General features: G+C 37.9%; 2 protein-coding genes across 3 annotated transcripts; one reads left to right on the forward strand and one right to left on the reverse strand.

Moving 5' to 3' along the window:
- Window positions 1-250: 250 nt before the first annotated feature.
- On the forward strand, window positions 251-5,450 carry LOC102703610 (pyrophosphate--fructose 6-phosphate 1-phosphotransferase subunit alpha). Of its 2 annotated transcripts, XM_006660449.3 has the most exons (19): window positions 251-627; window positions 873-1,039; window positions 1,481-1,593; window positions 1,843-1,917; window positions 2,003-2,116; window positions 2,341-2,408; window positions 2,489-2,572; window positions 2,699-2,752; window positions 2,842-2,922; window positions 2,997-3,090; window positions 3,217-3,290; window positions 3,373-3,483; window positions 3,573-3,617; window positions 3,700-3,756; window positions 3,839-3,943; window positions 4,021-4,137; window positions 4,240-4,343; window positions 4,685-4,850; window positions 4,944-5,450. In XM_006660449.3, the coding sequence occupies exons 1-19, from the start codon at window positions 532-534 to the stop codon at window positions 5,079-5,081; spliced, it is 1,863 nt and encodes a 620-aa protein (XP_006660512.1). In that variant the 5' UTR covers window positions 251-531; the 3' UTR covers window positions 5,082-5,450. The 2 variants fall into 2 exon arrangements, with proteins under 2 accessions (XP_006660512.1, XP_040383419.1); XM_040527485.1 differs by lacking the exons at window positions 4,685-4,850; window positions 4,944-5,450 and having other exon boundaries at window positions 4,211-4,261.
- A 501-nt stretch (window positions 5,451-5,951) lies between these two features.
- On the reverse strand, window positions 5,952-10,748 carry LOC102702130 (glucose-1-phosphate adenylyltransferase small subunit 1, chloroplastic/amyloplastic). Its single transcript, XM_040527717.1, has 10 exons — window positions 10,357-10,748; window positions 9,389-9,685; window positions 8,473-8,742; window positions 8,207-8,386; window positions 7,921-8,024; window positions 7,726-7,837; window positions 7,434-7,532; window positions 7,242-7,361; window positions 6,445-6,587; window positions 5,952-6,233 (listed from the first exon to the last, which is right to left on the reverse strand). The coding sequence occupies exons 1-9, from the start codon at window positions 10,567-10,569 to the stop codon at window positions 6,471-6,473; spliced, it is 1,512 nt and encodes a 503-aa protein (XP_040383651.1). The 5' UTR covers window positions 10,570-10,748; the 3' UTR covers window positions 5,952-6,233; window positions 6,445-6,470.
- Between the last annotated feature and the right edge of the window lie 3,770 nt (window positions 10,749-14,518).

A 14,518-nucleotide genomic window follows, 5' to 3' on the forward strand; every position in this document is an offset into this window, starting at 1 on the left:
GAAAAACGAGAGAATACAAGTTTAGTTGTCTAGGTGCGCCATATAGACCAATTGCTCCAAACTTCCATGGAAAAATTTTTAATGCTCACAAATAAAGCTCAAGAGTGGATGCTTTTGCTATGCTATCATGGGAATAATTTGTAGGCAGGTTTGATGTTAACACTATTGTTCTCTAACAAAAACAAAATTAAAAAGGTCACCTGCATCAGGGCAACCTAGAAGGTCACTCCACTTGACCAATCACACAGTTTGCACCCTTAGAACACCCAACACACAGACATATACAACAATGGAATCTGGGGTCAAATTTCTGTTGGTGTCATCAGAGGGCCAAGAAACACAAGGAGCAGGACTAGAAGCAGCACCAAAACTTTTACTCCCATCACCAAAAGTCTCACTTTCTTCTTCTTCTTCTTCCATTGTCTCCCTACAAAAAGGGGAGCAAGAGCACAAGGAGAAGAAAAGAACTGCACCAAGAACAATTAGTTGAATTCTCTTCTTAGCATCAGCATCAGAAGAGGAGAAGGAAAGATGTCCATGAACGCCGACTTAGGCAAGCCAAGGGAGCTCACAGGGTTGCAGCAGAGGAGGGCTCTGTACCAGCCAGAGCTTCCTCCATGCCTCCAGGTTTTCAAGCTCTTTCTTCTTCTTCACCTGCAGGATGCATCAAGCTATTTCTGTTCATGACTAATGACTAAAAATTTCATGTTCTTCAGTTCTTGATACAGTGTGCTGTTCTCTTTATATTTTGCTCCTTCACTTACTTCATTCGGTTACTTTGCTCAGAGCTCTGTGGCAATTTCAGATATTTACAGGTTACTTGACAGTATTATTTGTACTATCTCTCAAAGTTTTTCAACCATCATGATCAGGGAAAGGCTATTAGAGTGGAGCTTGGTGATGCAACTACAACCATCGACCCAACATGCGTGAACATGGTTGCACAGGAATTTCCCCACACCTTTGGTCAGCCTCTGGTGCATTTTCTGAAGTCAAACAAACTGGATGCTCAAGCCACAGATGCACATACATCAATCAGGTTTGGTTTCTTTTTCTTTTAGAATGATGCTAAACCCTGTTCCGTTTTTTCGTTAAGAAAAAGAATGGGTTTGGTTTCATGCCAAATTAGTATGATAACAGCTAATGTCAACGCTTTTCACTGAAAACCTGATGTTTTGTCTTAGAGCAAGGCTAACAATATAGCCAACAAGCTGGTTATAAGAGTAATCGTAGTTTTCTTTTAGCACACTCATATAGTATCTTAGCACACTCATATAGTAGTTAGTTCTTTATCATTAATACAAGACCCACATGTCTCTCTTATAGAGTTTCTTAGTCTCTATGCTCAAGCTAGCTATAAACTTACAACATGCTTCTACTCTCTCTACTCCACGTTAATATTTAGCTGACTTATAGTCTGCTATTATACTTGCTCTTACGAAGATAGTTTTCAGACAAGATTCTTTGTCTTTGTGTGTAGGGTTGGTGTAGTGTTCTCCGGGAGACAATCACCAGGGGGGCACAATGTTATATGGGGCATCTATGATGCTATGAAGACACAAAATCCACAGAGTGTTTTGCTTGGATTTATTGGTGAGAAATTGAGCATACGTCCAATTTCTATATTTTAAATTGGACACAAAAAGCAGTGTGTTCTTCCATTGGATGGATCGTCATGATACCTATCTGCTTAGTACATATATTTATTTCCCTGCAAAAAGAATTATATATAGGAAATTAGATGCTACAACTAGGTGTAGTTACTCTCTTTGCGTTTATAAGGTGCACAGAGAGAGAGATAATAAAATAATTTTCATGACGAATTTTTTTTTGTATATATAGGTGGCACTGAAGGCCTATTTACAAATAAGACATTGAAGATCACGGATGATGTTCTTTCAGCATACAAAAACCAAGGTTTTGCATTTATTTACCTTGATTGCTATCTTTCTAAATTGTAGTATGGCATATATAAAAAGAGTTTTTTTTTACTTTCTTGAAGGTGGATTTGATTTTCTCGGCAGAACTGTAGATCAAATCCACACAACTGAGCAAGTGAATGCTGCAATGTCAACATGCTGTGATCTTGACTTGGATGGCCTGGTTATCATTGGAGGTACTAATAGGTTATACCCAAAAATTGCTGATTAAAATGTTTAATGAGAATGAAACAATCGTTAAACAACATCACAACTAGTTTTATATGAGCACTTCCATGTCATTTCTAGAGCAAATAAGACCTGTGAAAAAAATAGGGTTAGGTGAAAACATGCAAGTTTATTTCATAAACATTCTCAGACTTTAGGACTCGTGTAATTCTTGATGTTTTATTATCTTTAGGGGTGACCTCCAATTCAGATGCTGCTCAGCTTGCAGAAACATTTGCTAGTCACAATTGTAAGACAAAGGTATATACACATTGTTAATTCCACATCCTTACATGTTTGGAATATAACACCCATTTTCAGATCTTTCTCCTTTTTAACAGGTTGTAGGCGTGCCTGTTTCATTAAATGGTGATCTCAAGAATCAGTTTGTTGAGACAACTGTTGGTTTTGATACAGTGTGCAAGGTGAGTCTTGCAGGTTATGTAGCAAAAAAGATTCCAATTTAAAGCTATGACAGTTTCTACGATTCCAGAAAAAGTCATAGACATGCTTTTTTTATGTAAATGTGTTTTTTGAATATGATTTTACAGGTGAATTCCCAGCTTATAAGCAATGTTTGCCTTGATGCAATCTCAGCTGGGAAGGTAAATTCTAATATTTTCTATCATAATAAATTGGAAATAATAGGATAGCTTATTATTTATCAACAGTGACTTGTATCATTTCCATGCAGTACTACCATTTTATCCGTGTGATGGGTTGGAAAGCATCTCATGTTGCCTTGGAGTGTGCACTTCAATCACAACCAAATATGGTCTGCTTCAAAATATCATAAAAACTAACATATGTGCAACGTTGTTTTTTTATAATTATTGATTTGCCATTCAGGTTATCTTAGGGGAAGAAGTGGCATTTTCCAAGCTCACTTTAAAGGAAATTGTAAGCAAGATATGCGATGGAGTGCAAGAAAGGGCAACACAAGGTTTCTACAGCTCATTGGCTGTTTGAGTTGATAAATTTCCATTAAATACTGTAGCGTGCACAGATCAATTAAATAAAAACATGATGGACTTTGCGACAATCTAATATGTTGGATATAAATTTTCAGATAAGTACCATGGTGTCTTACTTATTTCAGAGGGACTAATCGAAAGCATTCCAGAGATGTATGCACTTATTCAGGTAATACTTGTTAATACAACATAATCCAGTGACGAATCTCATTTGTATGGAATCTTATTGGTTTTCTTTATTCCTATTGTAGGAAATTAATATTCTCCACAGCAATAAAGTTCCTGAGAACAAGATTCCATCTCAACTTTCTCCATGGGCTACTGCCTTGTATAACTACTTGCCTCCTTTCATACGAAGAGAGGTATTGGTGTATTAAATTACTAATAACATAGAGTAGTTTATTTTGTTAATAAAAATTATGGTCTAAAGATTTGGATCTTTCTATTATAGTTGCTCCTACATCAAGACTCCGATAACTCAGCACAACTGTCCCAGGTTTGTGCTTTCTGGAATGCTCAATAGTCAGTTAAACATGGAAATGCAATTATTGAGTCAACATTTTTATCAAAATTATCAGATTGATACTGAGCAACTCTTGGCCCATTTAGTAGAAGCAGAAATGAACAGGCGAACAGTAAGTTTAGTTCAAACTTGAGCTTTATGTGACCTTTCCAGTATTCAGTTGTTTTCTAATTCTGATTGTGATTGATTCTCAGAAAGAGGGGAAATACAAGGGAAGGAAATTCAGTTCAGTTTGCCACTTCTTTGGTTATCAAGCACGAGGATCCCTACCATCAAACTTCGATTGTGATTACTCCTATGTAAGTAGTAAACCTGAACTATGTCGGTCACAAATGAAAAATTTTACATGATAGGCTCTAAACCTTGAACAATGCAGGTTCTTGGTCATATTTGCATGCACATACTAGCAGCTGGGTTGAATGGTTACATGGCTTTTGCAACAAATCTGAAGGAACCGACAAACAAATGGCGATGCGCTGCTGTTCCTCTAACTGTATGCTTTTAGCTGACTGACTTGTTTTCATTAATTTTGATAATTTTTAAGTGATCTCAATTCTCAAATTCAGGACATGATGCACATTTTACATCTTACCAGGCAATGATGAGTTTGAAGAGGCACTCACGCAGTCCTGGAGCTGTTCCTACTGGAAAGCCAGTTATTCATCCTTCTCCAGTTGACCTGCAAGGGAAGGCCTATGCGTAAGTTCATAGTTTACAACCTTAAAGCTAATATTAATTGCTGTTTCCAGCAAAAGAAAACAACTTAACACTGACATCTGTTAATCTCATTCAATGGCTTGTAGATAAATGACCACAAAAGTTCTTGAAAGATAGAAATACAAAACAATAACAGGCAATAAGTAAGTTTTTTAGATAATGGGCACTAGCAAGTTAATATAAAAACTTGTTTAGATCAATTTGCAAAACAGCTAGACACATTACTGCATCATTGTGTGTTAAGATCATTGATTTTTCACAGTGAATCTTCAAATTAAGGCAGAGGAAAACTGTAAACTAATTCTTTTCTCACATTACTCTAGGGTCCTGAGAGAAAAAGCCTCAAGCTTCCTGTTAGATGATTTCTACAGAACTCCAGGGGGCATTCAATATGATGGATCTGGTGCAGATGTGAAGCCAATCACATTGACTGTTGAAGATCAAGACTACCTAGGTGACATTGAGCTGCTGCAAGACTACTTGGAGAAGGTTTGTCACAAAATCAGCATCTGTTTAACTTCAGAAAAGCTAAGACTATTTTGGTACCTGTAGCTGAAACTTGTCATCAAACTGGTATCCCAGGTGAGGAACATTGTGAAGCCTGGATGCTCCAGGGAGATTCTGAAGGCTGCAATAAGCTCGATGTCGTCGGTGAAGGATGTGCTGAAGGTGATGTCGACTCCCTTCAGTGCAGAGCTTCCTCTGTTCAATCTCAACTGAAAGTCAGCTTCATCAGACATGAGTTATTTTTTTATCAGGTAGACATTGTGTTCATCATATGTGGCATCTGTCCATCTTGTAGAATTGGATCAGAGCCATGAGTGATGGTGGTTATTAACAAGTAGTAGACTGTTTTGTTTGATGTGTCTGTTCTGCTTGTGATATGAATGGAACCCAGCTATTCTTTTTCTTTTGTTTTGAGGGGATGAACCCTACCATTCATGTCAGTAAACATTGCATTGCAGTGCATATGACCAGCTAGTGGATATGAATAAGTACAAATTGCAGTGACTTCCTAGCTTGTAATCAGAGCATGTTTTTTTCCTATCATGGTAGCTGCTTACAACATCTGTAAATGCGATCCAACAAAGTGAGGGCTTAGTGAAACCAAAAAAAAAAAAAAAAACTGTAAACCAATTTAGAATTCTGATGTTCTTTTCCCAGATAGCTCAACTGTAGGAAACTGGTACTGTGCTATTTTGCATATCTATCTTGATATTTGCCTTGTTCAATATGCACCTGCCATGCCAGATAAAATTACATGATGGTCTATGAAAATTCTGACTTCTGATGGGCATTCTAATGGCCAACAGCATCATGCACCAAGATATCAAAATATGTGAGACTGCACTGTAGCACAGAGCCACACTTACACATCTAAATCACACCATTATTTTCAGACAATCCCTTTCCTCTCTACACGGTCTCTGTAACTACAGAGCAGATCTAGCTTACCTCTGTAGCATCTGGGAATGCCATATGTGAATCTCAAGGACAAATCCATGGTGCAAACTGGCTGCACTTCCATGGGCAAAGTGGATCATTCAGGCAGTAGAGAGAAATGGCATCTAACCAGAAGAGGTAGATATAAACACAGAATATTTAAATCTGATCATGCAAAAGGATAAGATTATACACATCAAAATATCCACATTTCAGACGCTGTTTTCAGACTCGACAACACCTCTAGTCTCTAGAGCGGCTGCTCATACTAGTAACAGTAAAACTGTGCCTTGAGGGGCACTGTTTTTATTTTTTTTATTTGTTTTTTATGATATCTTTGCAAATTGATGGAGAGCTTGGTGAACCCCGGTCTTAAAAAGTTGATTACTTGATGTGCACCTGAGATCAACATATGCTGCAAGGCCCAACCTGCATTACAGAACAAAAGAATCACTCATTTGAGCATAAAGATGAGGTTTACCAGCTAATAAGAAAATTCCAACATTAAGCAACACAGTTGATACAGTTATATTAGAAAATGTTTGTTAGAGAGGGACAGGAAAAGCTTTCAATTTCATGCTGATGTCCAAACGCCCTAAATAGAATCAATTGAGAAAATTCAGTTTCCCTTGGAGAGCACCTTATGTACATTGGTGAATGACGCCTTTATATGACTGTTCCACTAGGGATCAGGGCATCCTTGATCACAGTGACAATGCCGCTTTTGATGAAGTACCCTTCTGTCTCCCTTGAAGCTTCTTGGACGTTGTCGACATTGATTATCTGTCCAAGCAACAAATAATGTAAGATTGATCATTAATTAATGCAATAAACATTGTACATTATTTTGTTCAGTTCAGTATCAATTGATCATCTCTGGAAAAGTGGGAGAAACAATATACTCCTTTTGTTTCACAATTTAAGACTTTCTAGCCTTACCTGGATTCATATAGATGTTAATGTGTCTAGACATATATACAAACCATATATATTGAACAATGGATGAATCTAGGCAATACTAAAAAGCCTTATAATATGAACCGGAGGGAGTATGTAAATTGATCCATATTGCCTGGATATTTCAGTCTGTGCTTTTAGTAAGTAAATACCTAAAGATCCATACACAAGACAAATACTCATGACAAGACAAATAAATCATTTGAAAAGAACATTAATTTGAGAAAAAAACAGTATAATGGCATATTTGCATTTTGTAATGATAAAGGACTTCCAAATCAGTGGTGCAACATGCATACTTGCATAAGACCACCTTTCACGAAAAGCATGAAAATGCATCAAGTTTGTATAATTGCATTCAAACAAATATGTTTGTCCCTCTCTTTCTTTCAAGTAATGAATAGTTGAACAGTTAATACAGAACATACACATCTGATGATCTGATTGACTACCAAAAGTAGAAAAATATATATGAAATACCTTCACATTTTCTCCAATACGAGCATTCTTGTCAATTATTGCTTTTCTGATGTGTGCATTCTTTCCAATACCAATGGGAATGCCACCAGTCTCAGAAAGGGTTTTCTTGTCATTCTCCGTCTGAACAAAAAACTCGGTAAATTATCACAACAGAAATACATCATAATATGGTATATTTCTATTTTAGCTCACCTCATAATAGTCTGCACCCATTAGCAGAGAGTCCTCTATCACTGCACCTTCAGATATACAGGACCGTAGTCCAACCACAGAATGGTTGATTGTGCAATGCTATATTTTTTGAAGCAATGAGAAAGAAAGTATCAACTAATAAGTAAAATGGTATTCTATGTTTTGAAGCAATGAGAAAGAAAGTATCAACTAATAAGTAATAACTTGAAAGATCCTAATATGTTATGTTCTAATACTATCCACAGATCATACAAGGAAGTGCTATGGTAATTCATCTGACAATGATACTTACTCTAATGACACAGCCTTCACCAATAACACTATCTGTCACATCAGCATCAAGAACCTTTGATGGAGGCAAGTATCGAGGTTGCGTATAAATTGGGGAAGAACGGTCATAGAAGCTGCACACAATAATGTTTGATCAAAAATAAGTAAAATGAGTAAACTTCTGTAAAATGCACTGTACAAAATGAGTAAACCTTACCTAAAATCTGGCACAGGTTTCTTGGTTATCCCCAAGTTTGCATTGTAGAATGCTTCTATAGTACCGATATCTTCCCAGTAACCATCATATAAGTAAGCTTGTACCTATTAAAAACATTGACAGCATAAGCAAACATGCAAAGTAAAATTAAGTAAAGAAAAAACATTTCATAGTAGATGATGTAACTATAGTTTCTCAGTTAACCAAATACCAAAATTCACAAAACCTGCAGAATGAGCTGAGAAAAGGATAAAAATTCCCTATAAGTTTCAAGAGCATAGCATACCCTCAATCCAATTTCTGTTGCTCCAGGAATAACCTCGCTTCCAAAGTCATTTGCGGCAGGGAAATTTTCATGGAGAAGCTTAAGCATCACATCTTTGCTAAAAACATAGATTCCCATACTAGCAATATAAGGCATTTCCTTTGCCCTCTCAGTATCAAGGCCCAGTATGGTAGTGTCAACCTGAAAGATCAAAACATACCAATACATTACTGAAATTGCATAATTACAGAAGCAAATATGTTCTCAACAGATGACTCATCAATTACCATCATTGATTTCAACTTCTCTCCTTTTGGCTTTTCTGCAAATTCAATTATCCTCCCTTCATCATCAATTTTCATAAGGCCAAATGCTGTAGCACGTTGTTCATCCATGGGCAGTGCAGCAACAGTGATATCAGCATCTGTTTCTCTATGGGCTTGAATGAACTTTTGGTAATCCATGCGATACAGGTGATCTCCAGCCAAAATGAGAAACTCCATTACATTGTGTTCCTCAAATAGCCACAAGTATTGGCGCACAGCATCTGCAGTACCCTGAGATAGGAAGAAACAAACTTAATTAATCCAATGATAAATTAGGAAGCCTTCCTTGGGGATTGTAAATTGTAAAGCAGAAACTGTAAAACTTGAAAGTTAGCAACAGACGAGCACATCTAGCATTCTTAACTTTACAGACGAGTGGATCACTGAACGTCTAAACTAGTGAACAGTTAAATGTATTGAAGTAACAATGTAACAAAGTATAGACAAGTGAATCACTAGATGTACATTAACCCTAATGAACCTTTATATTCCATAAAAGAAGGTGTAGATGAGATATTGTTTCTTTTGGCTTAACTAATGTGTTCATATCGATATTTATCCCCTTTTGTCATTGTACCCTATAAAGTTTAACTACAAAGTATGTCCCAGGGAAAAAAAACTATAATGTATTCCCTCCGTTCCATATTATAAGACTTTCTGAGTTTGCCTAGATTCATCCATATATATGTTTTGTACATGTGTCTAGATTCATTAGCACATATGTGGCATCCATGCATTTTGGCTGCTGCAGGAGACAAATAGTGCGGAGAAGCAGAAACATCCAGTAACTGATGGTACAAAAATCATCGGTTATTGTGTCAATTCAAACTAGTACTCTTAGAAATTTGGTGAATCAGGTACAGATTAACCATGATACCTGAAACCAGTTGGGATTCTCTGGGCTCTGCTGCGCCGCAAGAACTTCAACGAACCCCTCATTCTTGTAACCACTAATGTTGTTTCCATAGGCCCTCGAGAGGTGGCGGTTGAGCGACGCGGAGTTGAACTGCGTAAGAACGTAGATCTTCGACACGTTGCTGTTCAGGCAATTGCTGACAGGGATATCTATGAGCCTGTAATTGGCACCCAATGGCACTGCCGGCTTCGCCCTCTTCTTTGTCAGTGGATACAGCCTTGTCCCAGCGCCACCTCCAAGGATGATCCCGAGAACACTCTGCAGGGACAAAATTTTGGATGTGAAAATTTGTACCAAATCATTATCTGACTATGGAAAGATGAACTACCCTGCGTTCTAGGTTCTTTACTTTTACCACAGTGTCTAATAATTAAACTGAAAAGTACAAAACTCAGATCTTGATGCAATTATTAAATGCAAGACATGGACCACGATAGATCCTCCACTATTAATTATAGGCATCTTGCTAACAATCACCGTTAAAGGCAATATCAATATTTCATCCAAAAACTAAAATAAGAGGTATGTCGCCATCAACTTTCCACCGTTTATTGGATCATAGAGTCTGAAGGCAATAGCTGATAGAATCACCGAGAAATCGACACCAAGACCCTCTAAAAAAAAATAAAGATTTTTCAGCTGCAGGAGAATACCATAAGAAACATATTAAACACATTTTGCTCATCCAAATGCGTCGAGTAAAATATGGTTCTCATCGAATCCCAAGAACGGCCCTTCGATTTCCCCAACTCTCTGCACGCAGAAACAACCACCCAAAAAAGATCCGACTTTTCCCCCACGTGAAACGCGGACAGATGCGAGCGCCGGAAGAATGGAACCGCCGCAATTAAACACACACACACACACACACACACACACAGAGTTTTTAGCACCGGCGGGCGGCGCCGGCGCCGGCGAGATGGGCGTACCGTGCTGGCGTCCGGATCGAGGCACGTCTGCGAGCTCCGGGAGTCCGACACGGCCCGCGGCGTGAACACGAACCGCGTCCCCCCGGCCGCCCGCAGCGGCCGCCGCGCCGCCCCAAGATCGCCGCCGCCCGGACAGAATGCGGCTGCCACCCTCGCCGGCGCCGGGATCGGGGCCCAGGACGCCGCCGCCGTGGCGCCCATCGCCATCGCCATGGGAGCGAGGAGGGACAGGGACAGGCAGCGACAGCTCGCAGCAACGGCGGAGAGAGCCGCGGGGATACTGACACCACCACCACTGTGGAGTGGCAGAGGCTTCAGCGGCCGTGAAAAAGCTCGCACCTTTTTCTTTTTTCTTTTCTTTTTTTTCGGCTCTCCAAACTGATGATGTGTGCAGGTGCAGGGGACGATTTGTCTGAATTTATAGAGCACTTTCTGATCTTCCACGGGGATGGTAGGTGTACATCAAATGGCCAAAATGCCCTTAAATTGTTTTTCTTTGAACTAGCTCACAAAATGTGCAAACTTTGAAAAAATATATTATTTGAACATTTTTCGTTTTAAATTTTATATAAAACTAACCTTTATCATTAATTTTATTTTTAGATCTGAATATTTTAGCCTGCAAAACAACAACAGCAACGATTGATTGTGCTAGTATAAAATAACTTTTTTAGGTAAAAGAATTAAATTTTGATGGAGTCTAGTTATAAAATTAAAAAGTATCATAAAACGAGGCTAATCATGGAGGGGTAAATTGGGGTTTATTATGTTGGAGTTTGGAGGGCTGAGAATGCTTTGGTGCAAGGTCACATTGATATCATGTGATTCACTAGATGCTAAGATAGTCCGAGTTGTTTAATGTGATTAAGCATGTAACTTTGATGGATGTGTGGAGGACAGGTGTCCGTGTTCTCAGAGATGATCAGCATTCGTCACCGTAGGTTTGGGCTATTTTACTGGTAATCTTTGTTTGCTAGTAGCTTAATAATTAGAGAAATTATTTTTGAGTCTTCCAGTGAAAATTGTATCAAGGGAGATGAATCATGCTAGGTCTAGCGTGCTTAAGTGGACCACACCTAATGCCATTCGAATTGGATCTATGGACGATGACAAATGATCAAATCGATATGGCACTTTCACCGTTTCACGTTTAGGCTGGCCAAGAAGAATCAAAAGAAAGAAACTTCAAAGGTAGCAATGGGCTTGCACGGCTTGCGATTTTTTGCGTTGAGTTAGGTGCGAGTTGTTTTTATTATTAGCTAATGTATGTGAGACAGCATGATTTGCTATGATTAAACAAAACCAACATTTTGTTTGATTTCATAAAAATAAATAGGCTTGTAATAACTTAACTCAAGGTATATTACCTTACTATTCACTCAACTCCAAAATATAAGTACTTATATATTTAAAATTTTACACCACATTACAAGCATTTATGGAGCACTAATTTTAGTGCATAAAAGTCCACAAGTTTTGGCCAAAAAGTGCTTGGAAAAGGAAGCTAAGTAATTCAAAATTTAAAAATCAACTATTGAATTAAAAGAGAGTATTTTTGCTCAACTTTAAATGAACTAAATGAAGTATAAATATTTATATTTTAGAATGGAGGAATTATAAGAGAAATTCTAACTTTTATCATCAACAAATGTCTAATTCTATTTTTTTTATCATGGATAAACCTTATTTTGAGAAAAATATATCGATGCTCATCTTTTCACTTATTCTAGGAATAAACGAAACGACATATTTATGAATAAAAAATAATTTGTAAATAAAACTTTTTATATGTGTTATTGGCGATCCAAAAACCAAGACTGGGAAATAAACTACCACAAAAAATATCAAAATAAATTTTAGTTTAAGGTTAAAAATCAAAGTTTGGCTAATAAACATAAGCATAAGCGAAAATATAAGGGTGCTCTGAAGTTCCGGGGAGACAGCCTAGAGGGGGTGAATATGTGTCCTGAAAATTCTTTCAAATTGCAACGGTAAGTAGGGCAAGACCGTTCGATCGGGGCTCTCGGGTTGAGCCGAGAGCTCTTGCCGGACTATCCGGGTATAAACATCGGACCGTCCGGTCAGTAAAAAGAGAGACTTTGAAATCCTCCAATCTCATTGAAGTTCCTGGGAACGTGTTGTGTTTATGTGCAAGAGATGAACGCAAAAAGATCACAAGAACAATGAGAAACCGAGAAACTCACAAAGAAAGACATAAGAGATTTTATCCCGAACTTCGGATCTTTCGATCTACTCTCTTGATCCTTTCCTACGAGCGAGATCTCCTTCGATACTTTCCCTCTCTTGGCTTCCTCCCACAAGGCTAATGCGACGCGGGTCTCCGTATTCACACCTAGGCACTAGCGAACCCTTGATTGAATACCAAGGTCAAGATCAAGGCGTTTCGCCTAGCTCTAGGTTACAACCCGCTCTACCTGGCAGCCTTCTATGAAGAAACACAAGAATTCACTAGAGATCTTACCTATTTTTTTTTGCGGAGGTTAGGCACAGACCTTCACAAACTTGATCCTAGCGATCCACAAAACTTGGAGGCTTGCAGGCGACGCCTATCCATCTAGGAACATGAACTCCAAGAGTAATATAGGCCACCGCGTCTTCACATGCATCCATATTTCGCTCAAGAACACTCACAATTACTCAAGATCACTCACTAATCCCTAATCTCACAAACCTAGGCTTGATTCTCGCATTAATCACTCTAGGATGTGTTTGGATTAGTGGAGGAGGCTTGGTAAGGGCTAGAACTCACTTAGGAACCCTAGAGTTTGAACATGATACCTCACCAATGGTTAGAATTCCGAGGTGGATTATATAGGGCTGTCAAATATCAGCTAGCCGTTGGATAAAGTTACAAGGGTCGGACCGTCCGGGCTCAGGGGTCGGACTATCCGGCCAACACTTGGCTCAAGTTTTGAGCTGGGGCCGGATTGTTCAGTCCAGCTTCTCTGGAATTTCACTAAACTAGGCCTCTCACTCTCATGACTCACTCAATGATGTATGTAACGACTTAGCTAGTGACCCCTCTGCTAGTGACCCCTCTTAATAGTACGGATTGCCATACGACTCAAAAACGAAAAAGAAAAAACGTCTTTGACCGTCTTGACTCTGTACTCTTTTTGCTTTTTTTGGATCACTCTTGCTTTAAACATTTTCGCGCACTCCATACATGAGTCAAATTGTCTACTTCTCTGCAATCACAAATTGTTAGGGCACATGCTTTGACTAGGATTGTCATTAATCATCCAAAACACGTTTTAGGGGCTAGATGCATTTTCATGCTCTTCTATAACTAACTTATGTTATGAAAAACATAACCATTATCACAGTTTCTTAGAAAAATTAAAAATTGTGGGTCGATTTAGATTTTGTTATTGCTACCAAATACAACCTTCTAATGATTTACTCCCCCATTTTATACTACGAGACATTTTGACTATACCAATAAATTCATCTATTAATCAAAGTATATTGCTAGATTCATTAACATTCATATGATTCTAGCAAATGCTAAAAGTCTTACATTCTGAATTATATTCTGAATAAGACCACATTTGTATCATAATATAAATATTTATAGATTGTTTAGCAACGATTAAGATCTGAGAATAAAATACTATATTATCATTTAATAAGTGATTGTTTAGCAGAGGAGAGGTAAAATATGAAGAATCTTAAATAATAAGTGATTGACGTGAATGTACTTAAATAGTGCTAAAAATAATTATATTCTGGTACAAGATTTAAATGCTAAAAATACATATATTTTGGGACGCATCGAGTAGTGTGGATACATAGTTTGGATGGAAGACAATTTATTGTAAATACGCATGCTAGATCTCGCACCAATTTAGAAAGTTCTGCACTATAATTTCACACTTTGCTTTTATATTTGTAGCAAACTAAATATGACCAAAATTTTGGCACTACCAAAGAATTAGTAGAGTAGCAATCCAAATGGGCCCTTTGTTTGAAGTTATTTGATCGTATCATGTTTTTCGGCATCAACTTTTAAATCACTCACATATATAATCTTAGTCATAAGTCAATTTTAAGTTGCTTTGTTCAAATTTCTATGAGTTATCAGCCTAACTCAGACAATCAAATACTAATACTAGGTTATGTTATTTTCTCCTCTTTTCTA

Source organism: Oryza brachyantha, chromosome 9 (genome assembly GCF_000231095.2).
Source record: "Oryza brachyantha chromosome 9, ObraRS2, whole genome shotgun sequence".
Taxonomy (NCBI): domain Eukaryota; kingdom Viridiplantae; phylum Streptophyta; class Magnoliopsida; order Poales; family Poaceae; genus Oryza; species Oryza brachyantha.